Source organism: Geotrypetes seraphini, chromosome 4 (genome assembly GCF_902459505.1).
Source record: "Geotrypetes seraphini chromosome 4, aGeoSer1.1, whole genome shotgun sequence".
NCBI lineage: Eukaryota > Metazoa > Chordata > Amphibia > Gymnophiona > Dermophiidae > Geotrypetes > Geotrypetes seraphini.
Window position 1 is genome coordinate 173,600,332 of NC_047087.1, and position 19,227 is coordinate 173,619,558.

Below are 19,227 nucleotides of genomic sequence, written 5' to 3' on the forward strand. Positions count from 1 at the left end.
ATCTAGATAATAATGAAACAGGAACACCAATGCGACAAAAAATACCTAAAACAGACAATAAGAGTTAATTCCCCACAATGTTCTTTTTTAACTTTGGAAGATATCCTCTTTGACCTCAGTCATTCCCAAACAAGCCCATACAAATTAATTCAACAGCATACTGTAAGCCCCTCCACTTCCTTGCCATTCACCCTTCAGACACACCCATACACCCTCCTCACATCCATACTCCCCTACACCTACCCATCCCATTCAGGGAGAAGATGCTAATTGTGTCAGATATGAGACCTGAGACGTACACCACAAGGACACATAGGATGGGTACTCCACTCTATTAGTGTTCTCAATAGTTTATTTTTCAAAGTGAGATAATTCACTCACCCTATGGTACCACCTTTGCGAAGTAACTTCTTCTAGAGAAGTCTAAAGATTGAAGTATCACCTGTTTTGCCACTATAATGTCAATATAGACTCTGAGCAATCAAAGTATCCTGATTACCCTAAAGAATAGTACTGTAGTCCCACTCTATAGAGGCCCCAAATAACTAGCTTGGGCAGTGTTCCCGCTAAGGTGCGTTGGCCTGCGCGCGCGCACAAAATATTACATCGCAGCGCAAAGTTTCTCTTCACAGCGCACACACGCGTCGCAAAGGTAAGGGGAGGTAAGGTAAGGGGACGCATTGGGGGGATTGCACTTCCCCACAATTGCCATGCTTCGGTTCCTCTTCTTCCTTCCTTCCTCCCCCCCCCCCCGCGGGACCCTGCGGCACCATCAACTCTTACTCCCTCTAATGTCGGCCCTGCAGCTCCAGACTTCCTCGCACCTTCTCCCCTCCCCCTTTGGATCGCTATTATTTTAAATGTTATAGCCGCGGAGCTGTATCCATCAGTGGAGATGTCTAACCTCGGCCTGCCCCGGAACTCTTACTGCAACAGTGACTTCCTGTTCCTGCCTAGACGGGCGGCTGCTGCAGTAAGAGTTCCGGGGCAGGCCGAGGTTAGACATCTCCACTGATGGATACAGCTCCGCGGCTATAACATTTAAAATAATAGCGATCCAAAGGGGGAGGGGAGAAGGTGCGAGGAAGTCTGGAGCTGCAGGGCCGACATTAGAGGGAGTAAGAGTTGATGGTGCCGCAGGGTCCCGCGGGGGGGGGGGGGGGAGGAAGGAAGGAAGAAGAGGAACCGAAGCATGGCAATTGTGGGGAAGTGCAGAGCTGCAGGGAAGAGTGTTGCGGTACCCAGCTGGAGGGAGAAGGAAGATGAGGGAGGGAATTAAAGGAGATGCCAGGGCTTGGAGCATAGGAGGAAGGTATGCCAGTCTAAGGGAAAAGGAAGGGGGAGATGTGAGAGCATGGAGGGGGAACGAAAGATGGAAGAAAAGGAAAGGAGAGAGATGCCAGAGAATCAGGGAAGGGGAGATACCAGACTATGAGGAGAGGTGTGGGAGAGGGAAGGCGAGGAGAGAGATGCCAGACCAATGGGGTGAAAGGAGAGATGGAAGGGGGAGGCATACAGTTTCTGGAAGGGGCATAGAAGGAGAGAAGATGCCATATAGGGGAAGAGAGACGGCAGACAGTGAATGGAAGGAAGAGAGTTACAAGAAGATGAGGAAAGGAGAAACCACAGAAGACAAAGGTAGAAAAAAATTTCTATTTATTTATTGCTTTAGGAGACATGTGTCACTGTTTCTGTGAAGCATTGTATGCAGAGTCCAGCTTCTTGCTGGTTCAATTTAACCTTTGTCTATGTATTTTTATTTTATCCCCCCTTTTACAAAACTGTGAAGCGTTTTTAGCACCAGCCTTGGTGGTAGCAGCTCTGATGCTCAGAATTTTATGAGCATCAGAGCTGTTACCTCCGTAGCTAAAATCCACACTACAGTTTTGTAAAAGAGGGAGGGGTTAGTTTGTGATTACATATTCCTTACTAGGCGAAGGTGTTTTCTGTGTTCTGTGTGTTCGAAAGACATGGTTTTCTGTTAGGATTGACGGTGTAGGATTGATCTGTGCTGGTCTGGCTTGTTTAGTTTTACAATGGGTGTATTGATGTACTGCTCACTGCAATATGTAAGATGCTGCCTTTTCCTAGGTACTCATGTGTGACGTGTGGTTTGTTACTAAAAATCATGTTTTTCTTACAGATGGGGGGGGGTGCCAAAAAATGATGGGCCCCGGATGTTACATATGCTAGGTACGCCACTGTATGTAAAGATACCAGAAAGCTGGCGTAGCAAAAACTTCTAAGTTTTGAGTATTTAACCCTCCCACAATCTCACGGGCACTCGTTTCAAGTTTATTGAGATTTTGATTTAAACGCAATATCAAATATTTTCAATGCATATAACAAAAATAAATTTGGGGAAATAAATAAAACCATTTGAACCAGTGTTCCCGCTAAGCTGCGCTGGCGTGCGCTGGCGCACAAAATATTACATCGCAGCGCACACGTTTCTCGTCACAGCGCACGATCGGAAGAGGCGTACGGCAGATGGCAGGGCGGCGAGAGGAGAATCGGGCGAGTTGGCTCATAACTTGCTGGCGCCCGATATTTTTGGCTCACGGTGAAAAAAGTTTGCTCACAACACCCGCCCGCTTAGAGGGAACACTGCTTGGGACACTCCAGGAATGAGTGCAGTAGGGTACCCTTTGCTCCCTGACACTGAAGACACCCCCGCACCCTCACCACAAGCCTCATGGAGCAGCCTCTCTCTCTGGTTATGTATGCCCTGTATAGTAACTTGTACTGCGTTTCCTGGAGGTCAACAGATTTAATCATAGTATGGAGGGCATGTAAACTCTAATCCCAACTCCCTGTTCCATAAGAGCATCATGTTATCAATATCTGTTAGAGGTATGTATGTTATTAAAATTTTATACCATGTGGATAACTTATTCAAATGAACAGGTGCTTTTAATAATAACCCATCCATTTCCCCCCCTCCCAATGCAGGGATTCCCAATAATGTCTAACCTGTAGATATGTCCAGAATTGATTATTGGGTATTTGCTATTTAGTCTGAATTTGCAAGAATGAGGGTAAAAGCCCCTGTTTTCCAGTAGCAAGTAATTGACCTATGGTGAGAGACCCCATTCTAGGCCCATTGCTGAAACTTAATGTTCCCTAGTCCTGGAATAAAGTTTCCATTTCCTGCTATAGTTAGAAAACTAGAAGCCTCTGGTGTCCTATGTTGTTTGTTCTGCCACCAGTTCCATGTCAAACTGATGGGTTAAAAATTTGTAGTTTTTGAGTGTGTTGTCCCTCTAGTACCAGTTTCATGTGTAATAGATTCATAAAGGTAAATAGGGCACTCTATCCTTCTATCTACCCCTGTGGTAAAAACCTATTCTGACCTGTAATCTCTTCACTGATTAATCATATCAATGCAGCCACGTTATATAGTCTTATATCCAGAGCTCCCAAACCCCTCATGCCTTCCATATAAAGGATCCCAATAGTGAATGAAGCAACTTTTCATCTTTCCAGGCTATCCACACTGGTATAGTTTGTAAGAGATAAAGTAAATTAGGTATCATGATCATTTTCACTAGAGCTAGCCTGCCTGCTAGCAATAATACAAGGTTCATCCGAGAACAATTTTTAAAAATCTTTTCTATCTGGTTCAGGATATTAAACATAGAAATATAGAAATGATGGCAGAAAAGGGCCACGGCCCATCTAGTCTGCCCACACCAAGACCCACCCCCTATCTACCTCCCTGAAGAGATCCGACATGCCAATCCCATCTTTTTTTAAAATCTGGCACGCTGCTGGCCTCAATTACCTGTTGTGGTAGACTATTCCAGCGATCAACCACCCTTTCGATGAAGAAGTATTTTCTGGTATCGCCATGAAATTTCTCACCCTTGATTTTACATGGATGCCCTCTAGTCGCCGTGGGTCCTTTAAGAAAAAAAGATCTTCTACCTTCGGCCCGTGACATATTTGATCATATTTCCCCTCTCTCTGCATTCTTCGAGTGAGTATAGATGCAACTTATCCAGGCGTTCCTCATACGGGAGATCCTTGAGACCTTAAAACCATTCTGGTGGCCCTTCGCTGAACCGACTCAACTCTCCGCACATTCTTTTGATAATGCAGCCTCCAGAATTGCACACAGTATTCCAGATGGGGTCTCACCATAGATCTGTACAATGGCATAATAACCTGGGGCTTACGGCTGATGAAACTTCTAAGGATACAACTCATGATTTGCCTAGCTTTGGAGGAAGCTTTCTCCACTTGATTGGCAGTCTTCATGTCTTCGCTAATGATCACGCCCAAGTCGCGTTCTGCTACAGTCCTTGCTAGGATCTCGACATTTAGGGTGTAAGTCCTGCGTGGATTTTTGCCACCAAGGTGCATGACCTTGCATTTTTTGGCATTGAAAATTAGTTGCCAAGTCTTTGACCAATGTTCAAGCAGGAGTAAGTCATGCGTCATACTGTCAGGCATTTTGTCGACGACCGATGAGCTTTTGCCTACAATGTTGCATAGTTTGGCGTCCTCGGCGAATAATGTAATTTTACCTTGAAGCCCCTCAGTCAAGTCGCTTACGAAGATGTTAAATAGGATTGGGCCCAAGACCGAGCCCTGCGGCACTCATACATTTCCTTGAAGCTAAGGTATATCCCCAAATAGCTCATAGGTTTAGTAACCGGACTAATGGGCAACAGGCTACGCCATGGTTCTGTCTTGATGTCCAATAGAGGCAGCAGTTCAGACTTTTCACAATTCACTCTCAATCTGGAGATCCACCCAAAGTCACATACCAGTTACAGGATGCCTACCTACCTCTCCTCATACATAGTAGCAGGGCGTTATGCTTTGATGAATTTGACAAGAGTGCTTGTTGCTTTATCTGAACACAATAGGAAAGGAGGTATGTCAACGGTAGTAGGATTAGACATGGAGAAGGCATTCGACAGTGTGTCATGACAGTATTTATTTTGGGTACTGGGGAAATATGCGATTTGAGGGTCCCTTTGTAGATTGGCTAAAGAAACTTTAGACTAAACCACATGCACATGTTTGTCCTGACTAGCCAGTCCAGGCAAGGTAGGCCAGCATTTAAAGCTACTATCACCCATTGAGGAGTTGTGGGGATTTGGAGTCTCGGGCTCGTTCATGGTCTGAATGGCAGCCTAAAGAAAGAAACATTTGAAATGGAATTTCATGCTTGTCTGAGGCAGTTTTCTTTTCCATTATCCAGCTGCAGTTTCAGCTGAAGCAAGCAAAGCACTAGCAAAACAGTGAGTACAGGCTATTGTAGTCTATGGGAGACATTGGGGTGGTCTACAAATTGAAGTTTTAGAGGCTTCTGGGGCTGATATTTGGGTCCCACCTTCAAAAACCCCTTTGTTGAATTTTCTGTGCTTTTATTTAGCTCTCCCAGGGCGTTGTTTGGCACTGAAACGCTGCCTTGGTAGCCATCTTGGATGTCCCAATTTGATTTTAAAAGCCTCTTATCTGCCTCAAAACACTTCGATTTTGCTTAAAATCATTCCAGGTGGACTCCTCAGGCTGTTTTAATGTAGCTTCATGCTAGATTTCCGCTGGATGACCAGATGAGCAGTGTCCATATTCCACATGCCACAGGGCACACGAGGGGGGACAGGAGTGCTTAGCTTAGCCTCCTCTGGTCCCTCTGGGTGTCCCACTTGCAAGTGGCTTGGTTTGGGGGTCAAAAATCCCCCCTAGAGATCTCAGGTAGTAACTTAGTGGATCAGTGACATGCAGATGCTTCTGGCCCTGTAAGGAGTTTCTGGTTTCTGCAGGAGTCCTCAGGACTCCCTTTTCAGGGATATACTCTGTATTCTGTGAGTTTAATGTTTGCAGCCTATTTAAATTATTGGGAACTGCAGGCATCATCTGGGGGTCACACCTGTGATTGTGCAGGGTGTTTTGCCCTCTCAGAGCACGGTTCTCCCACCTAAGAGTCGGCCACAGAATACAAAGGACTGGGAGGAATGGGTATCAGAGTCAATGGCCTTAATACCCCAATCTGAATTCTCAATCTTGGAGGATGCAGGATCTCAGACAGGGGCCATCAGCGAGGAGTCTGTGGCAGCCTTGCATCAGGGGGAAGACCAGATGGTGTGCCGCCTTTTTAAGCCGGTGGCATTGCTAGAGATAATTACAGAATCATTGTGGAAATTAAAGTTTGAGCCTTCAGACCTCTGAGGCTCAACTTTCAGTTATGAGCAGCTCTAAGGCTCAGATCACATTTTTTTTCTTCGCATCCAAATATTACCAAGATGCTGAGGAACCAGAAGAACATAGAAACATAGAAAATGACGGCAGAAAAGGGCCATAGCCCATCAAGTCTGCCCACTCCAACAACCCTCCCCTAATCTACACTCTATCACTCGTCCCCAATCTGCCCTCCTCTATGCTACCCTCGTAGGGATTCGACGTGGGCATCCCATTTATTCTTAAAATCTTGTATGCTGCTGGCCATGATCACCTGCTCCGGGAGCTCGTTCCAATGGTCCACCACTCTTTCAGTGAAGAAGTACTTCCTGGTATCCCCATGAAATTTCCCCCTCCTGATTTTCAACGGATGTCCCCTTGTGGACGAGGGCCCTTTTAGAAGGAAAATGTTGTCTTCCACCTCTATTCGACCAGTGATGTACTTAAACGTCTCTATCATATCTCCCCTCTCCCTACGTTCCTCGAGAGAGTATAGCCGCAACTTGTGCAGCCTGTCTTCATACGAGACATCCTTGAGCCCCAGGATCATCCTGGTGGCCATTCGCTGAACCGACTCAACTCTCAGCACATCCTTACGGTAGTGCAGTCTCCAGAATTGCACACAGTATTCCAGATGAGGTCTCACCATGCTTCTGTACAGCGGCATAATGACCTCTGGCTTCCGGCTAACAAAGCCTCTACGGATACATCCCAGCATCTGTCTAGCCTTAGATGAAGCCTTCTCTACTTGATTGGCTGATTTCATGTCTCCACTAATGATTACCCCCAAATCCCGCTCTGCTGTAGTCCTGGACAAGGTTTCACCATTCAGTGTGTATGTCTTACACGGATTATTGTTACCAAGGTGCATGACCTTGCATTTTTTCGCATTAAAGCCCAGCTGCCAGGTTGTGGACCAATGTTCCAGTAAAAGCAGGTCCTGCCTCATGCTGTCGGACAAATCATTTTTACTTGCGGTGTCACTCACAGTGTTACATAATTTGGCATCGTCGGCGAATAATGCTATTTTACCTTGAAGCCCCTGAGTCATGTCTCCTATAAATATGTTGAAAAGGATCGGGCCCAAGACTGTCAAAATCTGTGTGAGGGATGAAAAGTACTGTGACTCCCAACAGAGGGACGGCGAGGTTTGTTGTCCAAAAGAGACTTAGGCCTGCGATCAGCCACACTATCCACGAGCCCTTGCCAAAAAGTATCTGTCTTTGAAAAGGTAGCCTGCTCAGTATTACCTTAGAGGCTGGATCTATGGCACAATAACGAATCCAAAGCATCCTGCGTGTCAATACCGCATAACCTGAGACCTTGCTTAGGACTCTGATGAGGTCATACAAGATATCCACCACATAATCCATGCCCTCCAGTTCTATCTGAGGACAAGCATCCTCCTCCACTGAGGGCGACCAGTGCAATCTAATGTTATAAGCACATGCCGCAAATGAGGTGGCTGCTGCAGCCTTGATGCCTGAAGAAGCTACATCAAAAAGTTTAGATAAAGCGTAAGCCCACCGGGACAGATAGGGAAAAATACTTGAGTACTTGAATGTAAACCACTTAGGCCATAAGTGGTATATAAATACTAAAATTAATAAAATATAATATAAATATAAAGCTTCTTTAAGATATTGTCCACTCTGTGATCTTGGGAATCTTTAAGTATCACTCCCTCATCACTAGGGAGAACTGTGCATCTGGCAATCTGAGCCACTGCCGAATCCACCTTAGGCTGCTCAAACAGCTGCTGGAATTCGGGCACCATAGGATAAAACTTAGGCATAGCTTTAGTCAGCTGGAAATAGCTTTCAGGAGTGTCCCACTGATCTGTGACCAAAGTAGTGAGTTCCGAATGTGCAGGAAAACGGGATGTCAGAGCAACACTGTGACGTAGAAGCCTGACTCTCTAATTTCAGTTCCTTCATGGTATCTGAAATAAAATGGTAGAATGACACTGACTTAAAAAGCCGGAGGATGGAGGAATCCTCACCCAGATCAGGACTCTCCCTAGTATCCTTCTGAACCATTCCGCAGAGAGTATCAGCATTAGAGAATGACATGGTGGTTGTTACCCGTGGGTAGCCACGGGTAACCTGCCGAAATGGGGGAGAGAAAGGAAGTGGGTGCCACGGATACACGGAGAAAGCCCTGTGGAGCGGTGAATGGCCTTGTCTCCGCAGTGAAGGAAGGGAACGCGCGCGGTCACCGATCGCGCTCCCTCCCTCCATACTGATAGCCACCGCCCGATCACCGCCACCTGAGCTTCTCCCTCCCTGCCTTACCTTCGCAGGGAATTTCTCTAAATGTGCTTCTTACCAGCAGCCGGAGCATTGAAATCATGTGTGGCTGCCGTAAAGGTCATCTCTGACGCAACCGGAAGTTGCATCAGAGACGAACTTTCCTACTGCCACACGTAATTTCAACACTCCGGCTGCTGGTAGGAAACATATTTAGAAATTGCCTGCCGTGAAGGTAAGGGGCAGGGAGGGAGAAAGGGAAGAAAGGTGGGGTGGAGAAAAACAGACGCTGAAGAGACCTGGGGAAGGTGGGGTGGAGGAAATGGTGAGAAGACGCTGGGAAATGGGGACGAGAGAGTGGGGAGAAGACGCTGAAGGGATATGGGGAACAGAGAGTGGAGAGAAGACGCTGAAAGGATATGGGGAACAGAGAGTGGAGAGAAGACGCTGAAGGGATATGGGGAACAGAGAGTGGGGAGAAGACGCTGAAGGGAAATGGGGAAGAGAAAGTGGGAAGAAGACGCTGGAAGGGAAGAAAACATAGATGCCAGACTATGGGGGAATGGAGGAAAGAAGATGGGTACCAGACCAATTTGGGGGGAAGGGAAAGGCACAGTAACAGAGCAAATGGAAGGCGCAGAGAGAAGCAGACTGTGGATGGAAGGAACTGAATGAGAAGATGAGGAAAGCAGAAACCAGGCAACAAAGGTAGAAAAAAATTCTATTTCTTTTTTTTTTTTTTTTGCTTTAGGATAAAGTAGTATATTAGTTGTGTTGATAAAAATTTATAAACAAAGCCCTGCCAGCTAAGCATCTTTCTCCAGTTCAGTAGCCAGAACTTTGATTTATAAGGAAGGAATAAGCTTAATAGTGCAGTACTGAGGCTTGTATGGATGTTGCGGGGACGGGGCAGTGAAGGGGACAGTGGTCCGGTGACGGGGCAGTGATGGGGACAGATTTTTTCCCGTGTCATTCTCTAATTAGCATCATCCAGGGTGGAGGGGGTGGATGCAGTGTCTGGCAACAGAAGAAGCATAGTATCCTAGTGCCAATTAAGGCAGTCCAGATCAGTGTGAGATGGGATAGAGGGGCCCTGAATAGGGACCTTCAACAAGGAAATGACCAGCCCTAGAAGACCTAGAGGAGGCAAGGATCGAAGCTCTCGCCCCCTTTTTATATGCACTGCAGCACCCGGTACAAGGGTGCTCCTCTGCCAGCAAGCTAGCACAATCCACATATGTATTCGACATATTAGGGGCTGAGGAGTCTATCCCTATTGATTCTAAGCAAAATCGAGGGGTTTTGAGGCAGAATTTTAACTTAGGGGGGGAAAAAAAATATATCAATAAAATCTAAGATGGTTGCTGCCAGTGAATTTGTGCCAAAACGGCTAAAATAAACGTTAAGGAAAAATTTTAAAAACACTGATTTTGGAGTTTTGGAGATGGGAGACTTGAACCCTAACCCTAACCCCAGAAACCTTCCAAAACTCTGTTTTTGGACTACCCCCAATTCTCCCATAGGATATATTGGAGGTGTACTTACAGATTCAGGCGTGCCAGGCCTGTCAGCTCTTTCACAGCAGCTGAATGGAGGCAAAGGATTTTCTGCCTCAGAATTGCTTCAGACGGTCCGATCCATTAAATCTTTGTGCTGCCCACCGGATGGACCCTGACTGAAACCTCTACCCCCTCAGAACCATTCCATGAAACCAGAGATGGGAAAAAATGCAGAATGCACCCTGATACTCCAAGGGCTGTTACTCAGGATGAAATCAGCCTACGCTTAAGCCTCTTAAAAGGTCAGCAGGCAAGCAAACTCCCAGGGGGACGGAACCCAAGCCCAAAAGGTGGCACACAACAGGCTGGCCCCACAGGTCTACACAAAGTTTCCTGTGATGCTGCAGTCCTGCTCAGCAGAAACTGCTTCCAATCCCAGGCAAAGAACCTCTCCAAAAGAGGTCTTATGGCACCAAAGCCACCAAAAAATGAACTGAAGACGAAAAAATTAAGAAAAGAAGCTGAGCACAACATAAAGACTTCTGCATGGTTCGCTTGCAGAAATTGAAACTGAAGGGGGCTCTGTGTCTACTCAGTTAAGTTAGAGGAGCACATGCAGAAAAAGTGTGGATTTCTGCAATACTCGGGTTGCAGGTTGGGATTGAACACCTGTGATATAGAAACCAGAGGGGAAATAACAGAAATGGTTTTTTTTTTTTGTTTTCTTCACTGTAGTTTCTTGCTATTCCCTCCATTGCCCAGAGTCACAAGAATCTGCAGCGGAGAAAAAAAACAAAACTATACCTTTAATTGCGATTAAATTTTTTAATTGAAATGCAGCCCTTTTATATGTTTAGTTTAGGCCTGCTGAATATATTATATGAAATATAATAGCAGGTTATATTTTTTGGTTATATTATATGAAAGTTTCAAAATGGATATTCAACACCACTATCTATAAAAAGAGCAGCACTAAATATGCCTATTAATTTAAGGGCCAGCTGAAAATCTAGCTCATATCATAAATAAGGAGCAAGCAGCTTATCTTTTTAACACTGCAACTGGCGAACAGCTTTCCAGGCCACATCACTATTAATGAACTTGTGATCAGGATACTAAAAGAGAACTTAAGGATTATCCACGAATGCAGAATATTCAAAATCAAAAATGATCAGGTACTTCAAAGCATAAAAGGGCTTAATAGGGACACAGGTTCTCTCACACTTTACCAGACATAATCATTCTGTCAGTATTATTTTCACATCATCTTCTTTCCTCCCTCTAACCTTTCACTTCAGACCCCCAAAATAATGCATTTTTGACTTACTTATACATTCAACCTCCATCCATTGCAGTTACCTTCTCTCATTTTACCTTAAAGTGATGAAAGGGGACTAGATCTTGAAAACTAGGACTGTTCTCAAATCATTTCTAGAAACAGGGCTCATGTGGTTTAATTCACCCTGGGGAAAAAAAAATAAATAAAAGAGAACTCACCATCGGAGGTTGTATCCTGCCTGGAGAGGGACTCATCATGGTTATTCTCCATTTGCAACATCGCTGAGTGTTTTGCCTCATCAGTTTCATCATCTTCTGGGGTGACCAGCTTCATCAGACTCTGGTTACACACATTAGACACCTCTTTAATGCCTGACAAGTCATTGTAAGGAATATTTAGATTAGTTTTTGGCTCAGTCAGAAGTAGTAATCTTGCTACCAAAGGTGAATTAAATTATGCCATTTATTCCATACAGTGATACTAAATATTTTAATTCTGAACAGAAAATGGATCTTTAATAGAGTGTAGATATTTTGGGGTATAATTTTCTATAGTTCTATTCATAGCCAGCCTAGGGAGTATTCCAGTCACCACAGATATTGCTTGTTAGACTCATCTGCCAGTGGGTTGGTGATGGACCGGTTGAGAAGAGGCAACATAGGGAAAGCAACTTTACTGCAGAAAGTTTCTTTAACTAAATAAGTGTTCCCACGCCAACTGTATTGGAATTGTTGCAGACATATGTTTTCTTGCATCTTAAATGGAGATAACTCAGAGAATATGCCATCTTCAGCAATGCCATGAAAACCACCGTGAACAAGGAGCAGTGTCAGGGAAGGTGAAGTAGTGGTCATAGTGTAAGACAGCACGAGCCAGGACATGAGGTTTGCAAGTCAAGGACAAAGAGGAGAGGGACAAACAGGCCTGGGCTAGTAAAAGTAAAAGCTATTGCGCCACATGTTGAGTCAGAAGATGTACCACTGGCTCCCAGTGAAAACCACAGGTCTTATTCCCCAAGCCCAGTGTGGTAATGCTGAAAGAGGTAGAGTGGGGTAGACCGAACAACAGACCTTAAGACAGGAGTGAGAAACAGCAAGGTAACCAGGCCCAGGTAGATAAAACTAATGCCCAACATTGGCCAGAACAGAACAGTCAGAGCACAGACCATTGAGGAGAAGTCATAGATACACATAAACTGCTGGGCAGGATGATGACAGAAGTGCCTAGGGACAGCATAAAGCATATATAAGCTACTGCCTCTGCCTTATTCTCCTTCTCTTTCCCTTGTCCTCCCTTCCCTCCCAGGAGGGACTGGAGTGATGATGAGGGGGGGGGGGGGGGGAGGAGACACAGAACATGCCTAAGAGAAGGAAAGTTGATGAACAGAGAAAAAGGAGATCCCAAAATAGGATGGGAAACTACTTGGAAGGAGGGAAAAAGAAGGTGAGAATACCTAGAGGGAGGACATGTATAAGACAGCAAAGTATGTTTGGAAGGACCATTGAGCAGTATTTACTTCGATTAATTGGAATGGTTCTTCCTAAAATAGGTAGAGATAATCCTCAATAAACTTGATTCTATTTTAAGCATCCCAATACTATAAATGAATTGTTTGCCATACATTTATGGAACAACCCCAGCTTTTAATAGACAAGAAACTAATTTTTTGGTCTCATTGGCAAAAACATAACATTTGAGATATTAGCTCTTTTATAGACCCTGTAATGAAAAACTGGAGAACTTTCTTTGAAATTAAAAACAATTTATAAAATATATAACTCAAAATGTTTTGTTTGGCTTCAGCTAAGATCTGTATTTCGTAAAACTAAGATTCCATTTACTACTTTACAAAACTCCCCTGATGCACAGTCATGTGAAGAAATTAGGACACCCCATGAAATATTCAGTTCTTTCTTAAGAAATGTTCACATATCGATGCCAATTTTTTATTTATTTATCTCTGGTAAAGACAGTGATGTAATTTGCAGGTAAACACCAAAATTTTCCTTGATTTACTCATGAACCAAAAGAGAATACACATTTTTGTGGATATGAGGAATAAATAAGGACAGCCCCACATATCCTCCTACTTAAAATGGCTCAAATCACACACAGCTGTATCACATCAGGTGAACATGATTAGAACATCATTACTCAATATTTTCAAGGAGGTTTGCCTTACTTAAACCTCAGACATTTAGTTTGGTGTGCTCATAAATGCTGCGGTGAGAATGAACAGCATGGTGAGATCAAAAGGGCTGTCTGAGGTCTTCAGAAAGAAGACTGTAGCAGCTTATAAATCTGGAAAGGAATTAAAAAAAAAATCTCAAAAGAATTTGACATTAGCCTTTCCACAGTCCGGAAAATAGTGTACAAGTGGAGGACTTTCCAAACAACTGCCAACATGCAGGTCTGGCTATCCAAGCAAGTTGACCCCCAGAGCAGACTAAGACTGCAAGATGCTAAAAGAAGTCTCCAAAAACCCTAAAATGTTATCACGGGACCTACAGGAGGCTCTTGCTACTGTTGATGTGAAAGTGCATGCCTCTACAATCAGAAAGAGACTGCACAAATTTAACTTGCATGGAAGATGTGCAAGGAGGAAACCTTTGCTCTCTAAAAAAAACAAAAGACCAGATTGAAGTTTGCCAGAGAGAATGTAGACAAACGCCAGGACTTCTGAAATATTTAGACACCAGAAGAGAGGACATGTTTGGTGCACACCAAATACAGCATACCAGGAAAAGAATCTCATATCAACTGTGAAGCATAGAGGTGGAAGTGTCATGGTTTGGAGATGCTTTGCTGCTGCAGGACCTGGCCAGCTCATCATCGTAGAATCCACCATGAATTCTACCGTGTATCAGAGGGTGCTTGAGGAACATGCGAGACCATCTGTAAGAAATTTAAAGCTGAAGCGGAACTGGACCCTGCAACACGACAATGATCCAAAACATACCAGTAAATCCACCAAGGACTGGCTGAAAACTAAGAAATGGAGAGTCCTGGAGTGGCCAAGTCAAAGCCCTGATCTTAATCCCATTGAGATGCTGTAGGGTGATTAAAAACGGGCTGTACGTGCAAGAAACCCCTCAAACATCTTACAGCTGAAAGAATTCTTCATTGAGGAGTGGGCCAAACTTTCCTCAGACCAATGTCAGAGACTGGTAGATGGCTACAAGAAGTGTCTCACTGCAGTTATTTCAGCCAAAGGGGGTAACACTAGTAATTAGGGTAATTTATTCCTTAGATAGAATACACATTTTTGTGGATATTTTTTGTTTCATGAGTAGATCAAGGAAAAGTTTGGTGTTTACCTACAATTATATCACTTTCTTTTCCAGAGATAAATAAAAAAAAGATTTGACATAGATATGTGAACATTTCTTAAGAAAGAACTGAATATTTCATGCGGTGTCCTAATTTTTTCACGACTGTATATAATTTTTGTAGTAAAAATCACATCCCAAGCAGTATCCCAATTTCACTAATTTCTTAAAAAAAATGGAATTCTCCAAACCTCAATATCTTACTTAAATTTGGGAAGAAGACATTAGTCAAACTATATTTGATTCTGAATGGGACTTATTTTGGCATTTCTTATATAAATCTTCTAGATCCTTCTCTATCACTATATTTCATTGCTCACAGGTCCTTATGAAATCACATCTAATTAATCCTTCCATTTCAAATAAGTGCTGGTCTTGTACATAGGATACTGGTAATATTAAACACCTCATAAATGAATGTGTATATGTCAAAACCTTTGGTATAAAATCTGGGTCACTCAGTAAAATTTCTTATAAAATTGTTCTACTAAAAGGCATATGTTTTCAGTCTCTAATGGCAGAACATGGTTGTTTACTATTAGATTCTTTACTTGTAATTGCCATAAAAAAGACCTTTCTAATCTATGCTATGATAAAAGGTGGAATTTCACTTGCCTAACTTTCAGATATGAATGTTAACTTGCACAAAAAAAGCCTAATTCACTTAAATATTTTGATTAAAAAATGGTCTGCCATGAAATGTTACCTTTCCTCCCCACCTGACTGTTCAAGTACTTCTCATGTATTGTGATCTCTTGTTGAGTGTTTTACATGATGTTATGTATTGTTTTGTAAATTATTATTCACAAATTCTCCATAAACAAACACAGACTAAAAAAAAAAGTATGTCTGGAGGGAGAGAGGGGACAGCAGCCAATAAATGTTTGGCCATCATCAATAATTTTTTACCCTGGGTACCATTTACCCTAGAGCTGGACCAGCTCACACTATGTGCATAGGATATGGGCTATTTTAACCTATAGGAATTGTGGTACTTCTAAAAGGAATCAAGCTTTGTCAAATATATATGCATTAAAAGAGCCTACATACTTTGCGCCTATTTGCAGGATAGTATGACACAGGACCTTCTTGCGTTGGAAAACTGGTCCTCAACATGGCAGCTGGGCTTCAATGCTAAGAAATGTAAGGTCATGCACCTCGGTAGCGGAAATCCATGCAGAACTTACACCTTAAATGGAGAAACATTGGCTAAGACCTCAGTAGAACGAGATTTGGGAGTAATCATCAGTGCCAGACATGAAGGCTGCCAAACAAGTAGAAAAGGCCTCATCCAAGGCAAGACAAATGATGGGATGTATCAATAGAAGTTTCGTCAGCCGGAAACCAGAAGTCATAATGCCACTGTACAGGACCATGGCGAGACCTCATCTGGAATACTGTGTGCAATTCTGGAGGCCACATTACCGTTAAGACGTGCTTAGAGTCGAGTCGGTTCAGCGGATGGCCACTAGGGCTCGGAGCTCAAGGGTCTCTCGTACGAAGAGAGACTGAACAGATTGCAGCTCTATACTCTAGAAGAACGCAGGGAGAGGGGGGACATGATTGAGACATTTAAATACATTACAGGACGTGTCGAGGTGGAAGATGACATCCTTTTTCTCAAAGGACCCTCGGCCACAAGAGGGCATCCGCTTAAACTTAGAGGGGGGAAATTTAGTAGTGACACCAGGAAGTATTTCTTCACGGAAAGAGTGGTAGATCACTGGAACAAGCTTCCGGTGCAGGTGGTCGAGGCCACCAGCGTGCTTTACTTCAAGAATAAATGGGACATCTACGTGGGATCCCTACGAAGGTCGAGTTAAGGAACTGGGTCATTAGCATTCAGACTTATTGGGGTGGGTCAGTAGAGTGGGCAGACTTGATGGGCTATAGCCCTTTTCTGCCGTCATCTTTCTATGTTTTCTATGTTTCTATTTGTGAAGTAGAGGAGAAGGTTCAAAACAATGTGCATATATTTGAAAATCAAATGCATGATTGCAGTTTTCTTCCCCCAAACTAAACATGCCCAAAATAAACTCGCATTCCAAGGAGGTAAAGTGCTATAGAACCCATTCAGAGTTTTAACATTTGCTGAAAGTGGTTTTCAGACAGACCATTTTAACCAGAACAAATGCTTATTTAGGGCTCCTTTTACGAAGGTGCGGTAGCGTTTTAGCGCACATAATAGCATACGTTAAACCGCCGGCCGCACTAGCCGCTACTGCCTCCTCTTGAGCAGGCAGTAGTTTTTTGGCTAGCGCGGGGGTTAGCGCGTGATGAAAAGTTGCGCGTGCTGAAGCCGCTACTGCGGCTTCGTAAAAGAAGCCCTTAGTTTTGAAAATGATCATTCCCATGCATAAAGCATATATCAGGTCTTTTTTCAAATGGTCAGATCCAAGGAAAGTATTTTTAATTAATGTGAAATAAACTTCCGCTTCAAAAGTTGCATTCTGCAGGACATTGCGACTTATCTATACCAACAAGAAAATAATTAAAATTGCAAACAACGAGAACAAGTGTCTATGCATGCGCAGGGGGATTTGTGTACTTGTAAAAGACTGTTCAAATGACACTTGTTTTGTAAAATGAAGTACAGGGGTTGAAAAATTAGATACATAGCAGAGGAAATGGGACATTATTGCCCAAGTATACTATATTTTGTCATTTGTTTTATATGTTGTGTGTGTTCTTTTATTATGTTTGAGATTATGCGATCCGCCTTGTTAAAGGCGGACTATAAATTTAAAAAACCCTATAAACTATAAATATTAATAAAATGCTTTAACTGGTTTTTACTTCATATTTCACATTGGTTACAAAATAAAATAACATGCAAGTTTATATTCAATGATTTGATAGGCTTCATCCTAAAAAAAATACTTTTAAGTGATGCTAAATAAACCAAAATATGTATGGCAACTTATTTTGCACATTTTGGATTTTAAATCCATTACCATTAAAAAAAGGGGGAAGCCGACGGACCCGGACGCTGAGTAGCACGCCGGAGGAGACTTTCTGAAAATTTTCTGCTGAACAGATTTACCTACCTAGAATGCCGAAGAGGAGAGGTCGCAGCGCCGCTGGAGCCTTGCGGCGTTCGGCGGTCCCCTCGTTCGGCAACATAGAAGAACTCCTGCGTCGGATGCAGGATATCCCAGCAGCTTCGGCACCCCCGCTGGAGACGCCTCAGAGGGGCGGAAATGAGGTGATCTCCTTGGGGCTAGAGACAACGTTGAGCCCCGACGCTAGGGCACCTCCCCCACCTCCTCGGGTTACCAGCTCCCCACGAGTGGAGGAGCTGCCAGGAGAAGGCAGGCATCCACCCTCGGAGGCCAGAGAGAACAGAGAGGAGAGCGTGGAGATGGACTCCCTGAGTTTTCAGGTGAGTCCAAGAAACACCGAGGACTTGGAAACACCAGGGATTACTTCAGGCCAGCAGAAGGATTGCCAGGAACAGCTGAAAACTGGTGAGACTATTCAAACTTTTAATCCTTCATATGTTATTGAAAAACCCAGAGAAGTAACACTGGATTTAATTTGGGATTTAGTGGCTGACCCTGCCAAGTCTGTCAAGCCCCAGCTTTTGCAGCTGGAAAATAAAATTATTCTTCAAGAAACTGAGATAAAAAACATAAAAGTTGAAATTGGTGAATCTAAGAATTTTATTGAGAATATACAACAGGAGTTAAAAGTATCAAAACAGCTTAATGAAGCAATAATAAAAGATAATACAAATATGCGTAGAAAACTGGAATCTTTGGAGAATTTTTCTTGTAATAATAATCTCCGACTGATTAACTTTCCTAGGATAGCCTCGGTGACACCTAGGGATATGTTGAAACGTTATATGTTGGAGATTTTGGGTATTCCAGAGGATACATTACCACCACTTACTCAAGTATATTACCTACCAATGAAAGCTATTAAATCACCATCTAAACAACAGGAGAATAATCAACTACTTAATGTTTCAGCAATCTTGGAACTTTCGGATAGAGAGCTAGTATCTCCGGCAACATTGCTTCTTACTGTGGCTCTTGCTCCAGATAAAAATCTGGTTGCTTAGATTGTTCTTTAGAAATAAAATGAAAGAATTTCTTGGACAAAAAATATTAATGTTTCCAGATTTGGCACGGGAAACCCAGAGGAGAAGGCGAGAGTTTCTTTTGATGAAGCCAGGGGTTACATCTCTTGGTGGGACTTTTTTCCTTCAACACCCTTGTAAATGTGTAATACAATACCATATGAAGAAATATGTATTCTTTGAACCATTCCAGTTGACAGCCTTTTTGGCAGGAACTCTGCTGGATGAAGGAAAATCAAAATCAAAGTGAAGTGCATTTGAATAATGATATCCTTTCTCAGCCAGGGGATCTTGTTTTCCTAATATTTGAATTGATAGTTGTTAGCATTTGTTAATATGTCCGCCTTATCCTTCTTGGATCTAATGTTGAGGACTTGAGCTGAATTTAAGCTAAATATTTATTTGATTTGATTTGATTATTATGTATTTTACCTTTGAGTATTATTTTCTTGCTTTTCTTCAACTTTCTGTACAAGTGGATACTTGATTTATAACATGTAAAAATTTGATAAATAAATAATAAAAAAAAAAAGGGGGAAGGGTGAGAAGATGGCAAAGCGTATTGTGCTAGGAAAGTGAAGTTGCACATAATGAA

General features: G+C 43.1%; 1 protein-coding gene across 5 annotated transcripts in view; it reads right to left on the reverse strand.

Annotated features, from left to right (window-relative positions):
• The window catches only part of VAC14 (VAC14 component of PIKFYVE complex), a 419,381-nt gene that overhangs the window by 293,858 nt on the left and 106,296 nt on the right, over window positions 1-19,227 (reverse strand). For all 5 annotated transcript variants that reach the window (XM_033943353.1, XM_033943355.1, XM_033943354.1 and 2 more), the window contains exon 10: window positions 11,438-11,590. In XM_033943353.1, the coding sequence (XP_033799244.1) occupies window positions 11,438-11,590 (153 nt within the window). The remainder of the gene's footprint in view (window positions 1-11,437; window positions 11,591-19,227) is intronic.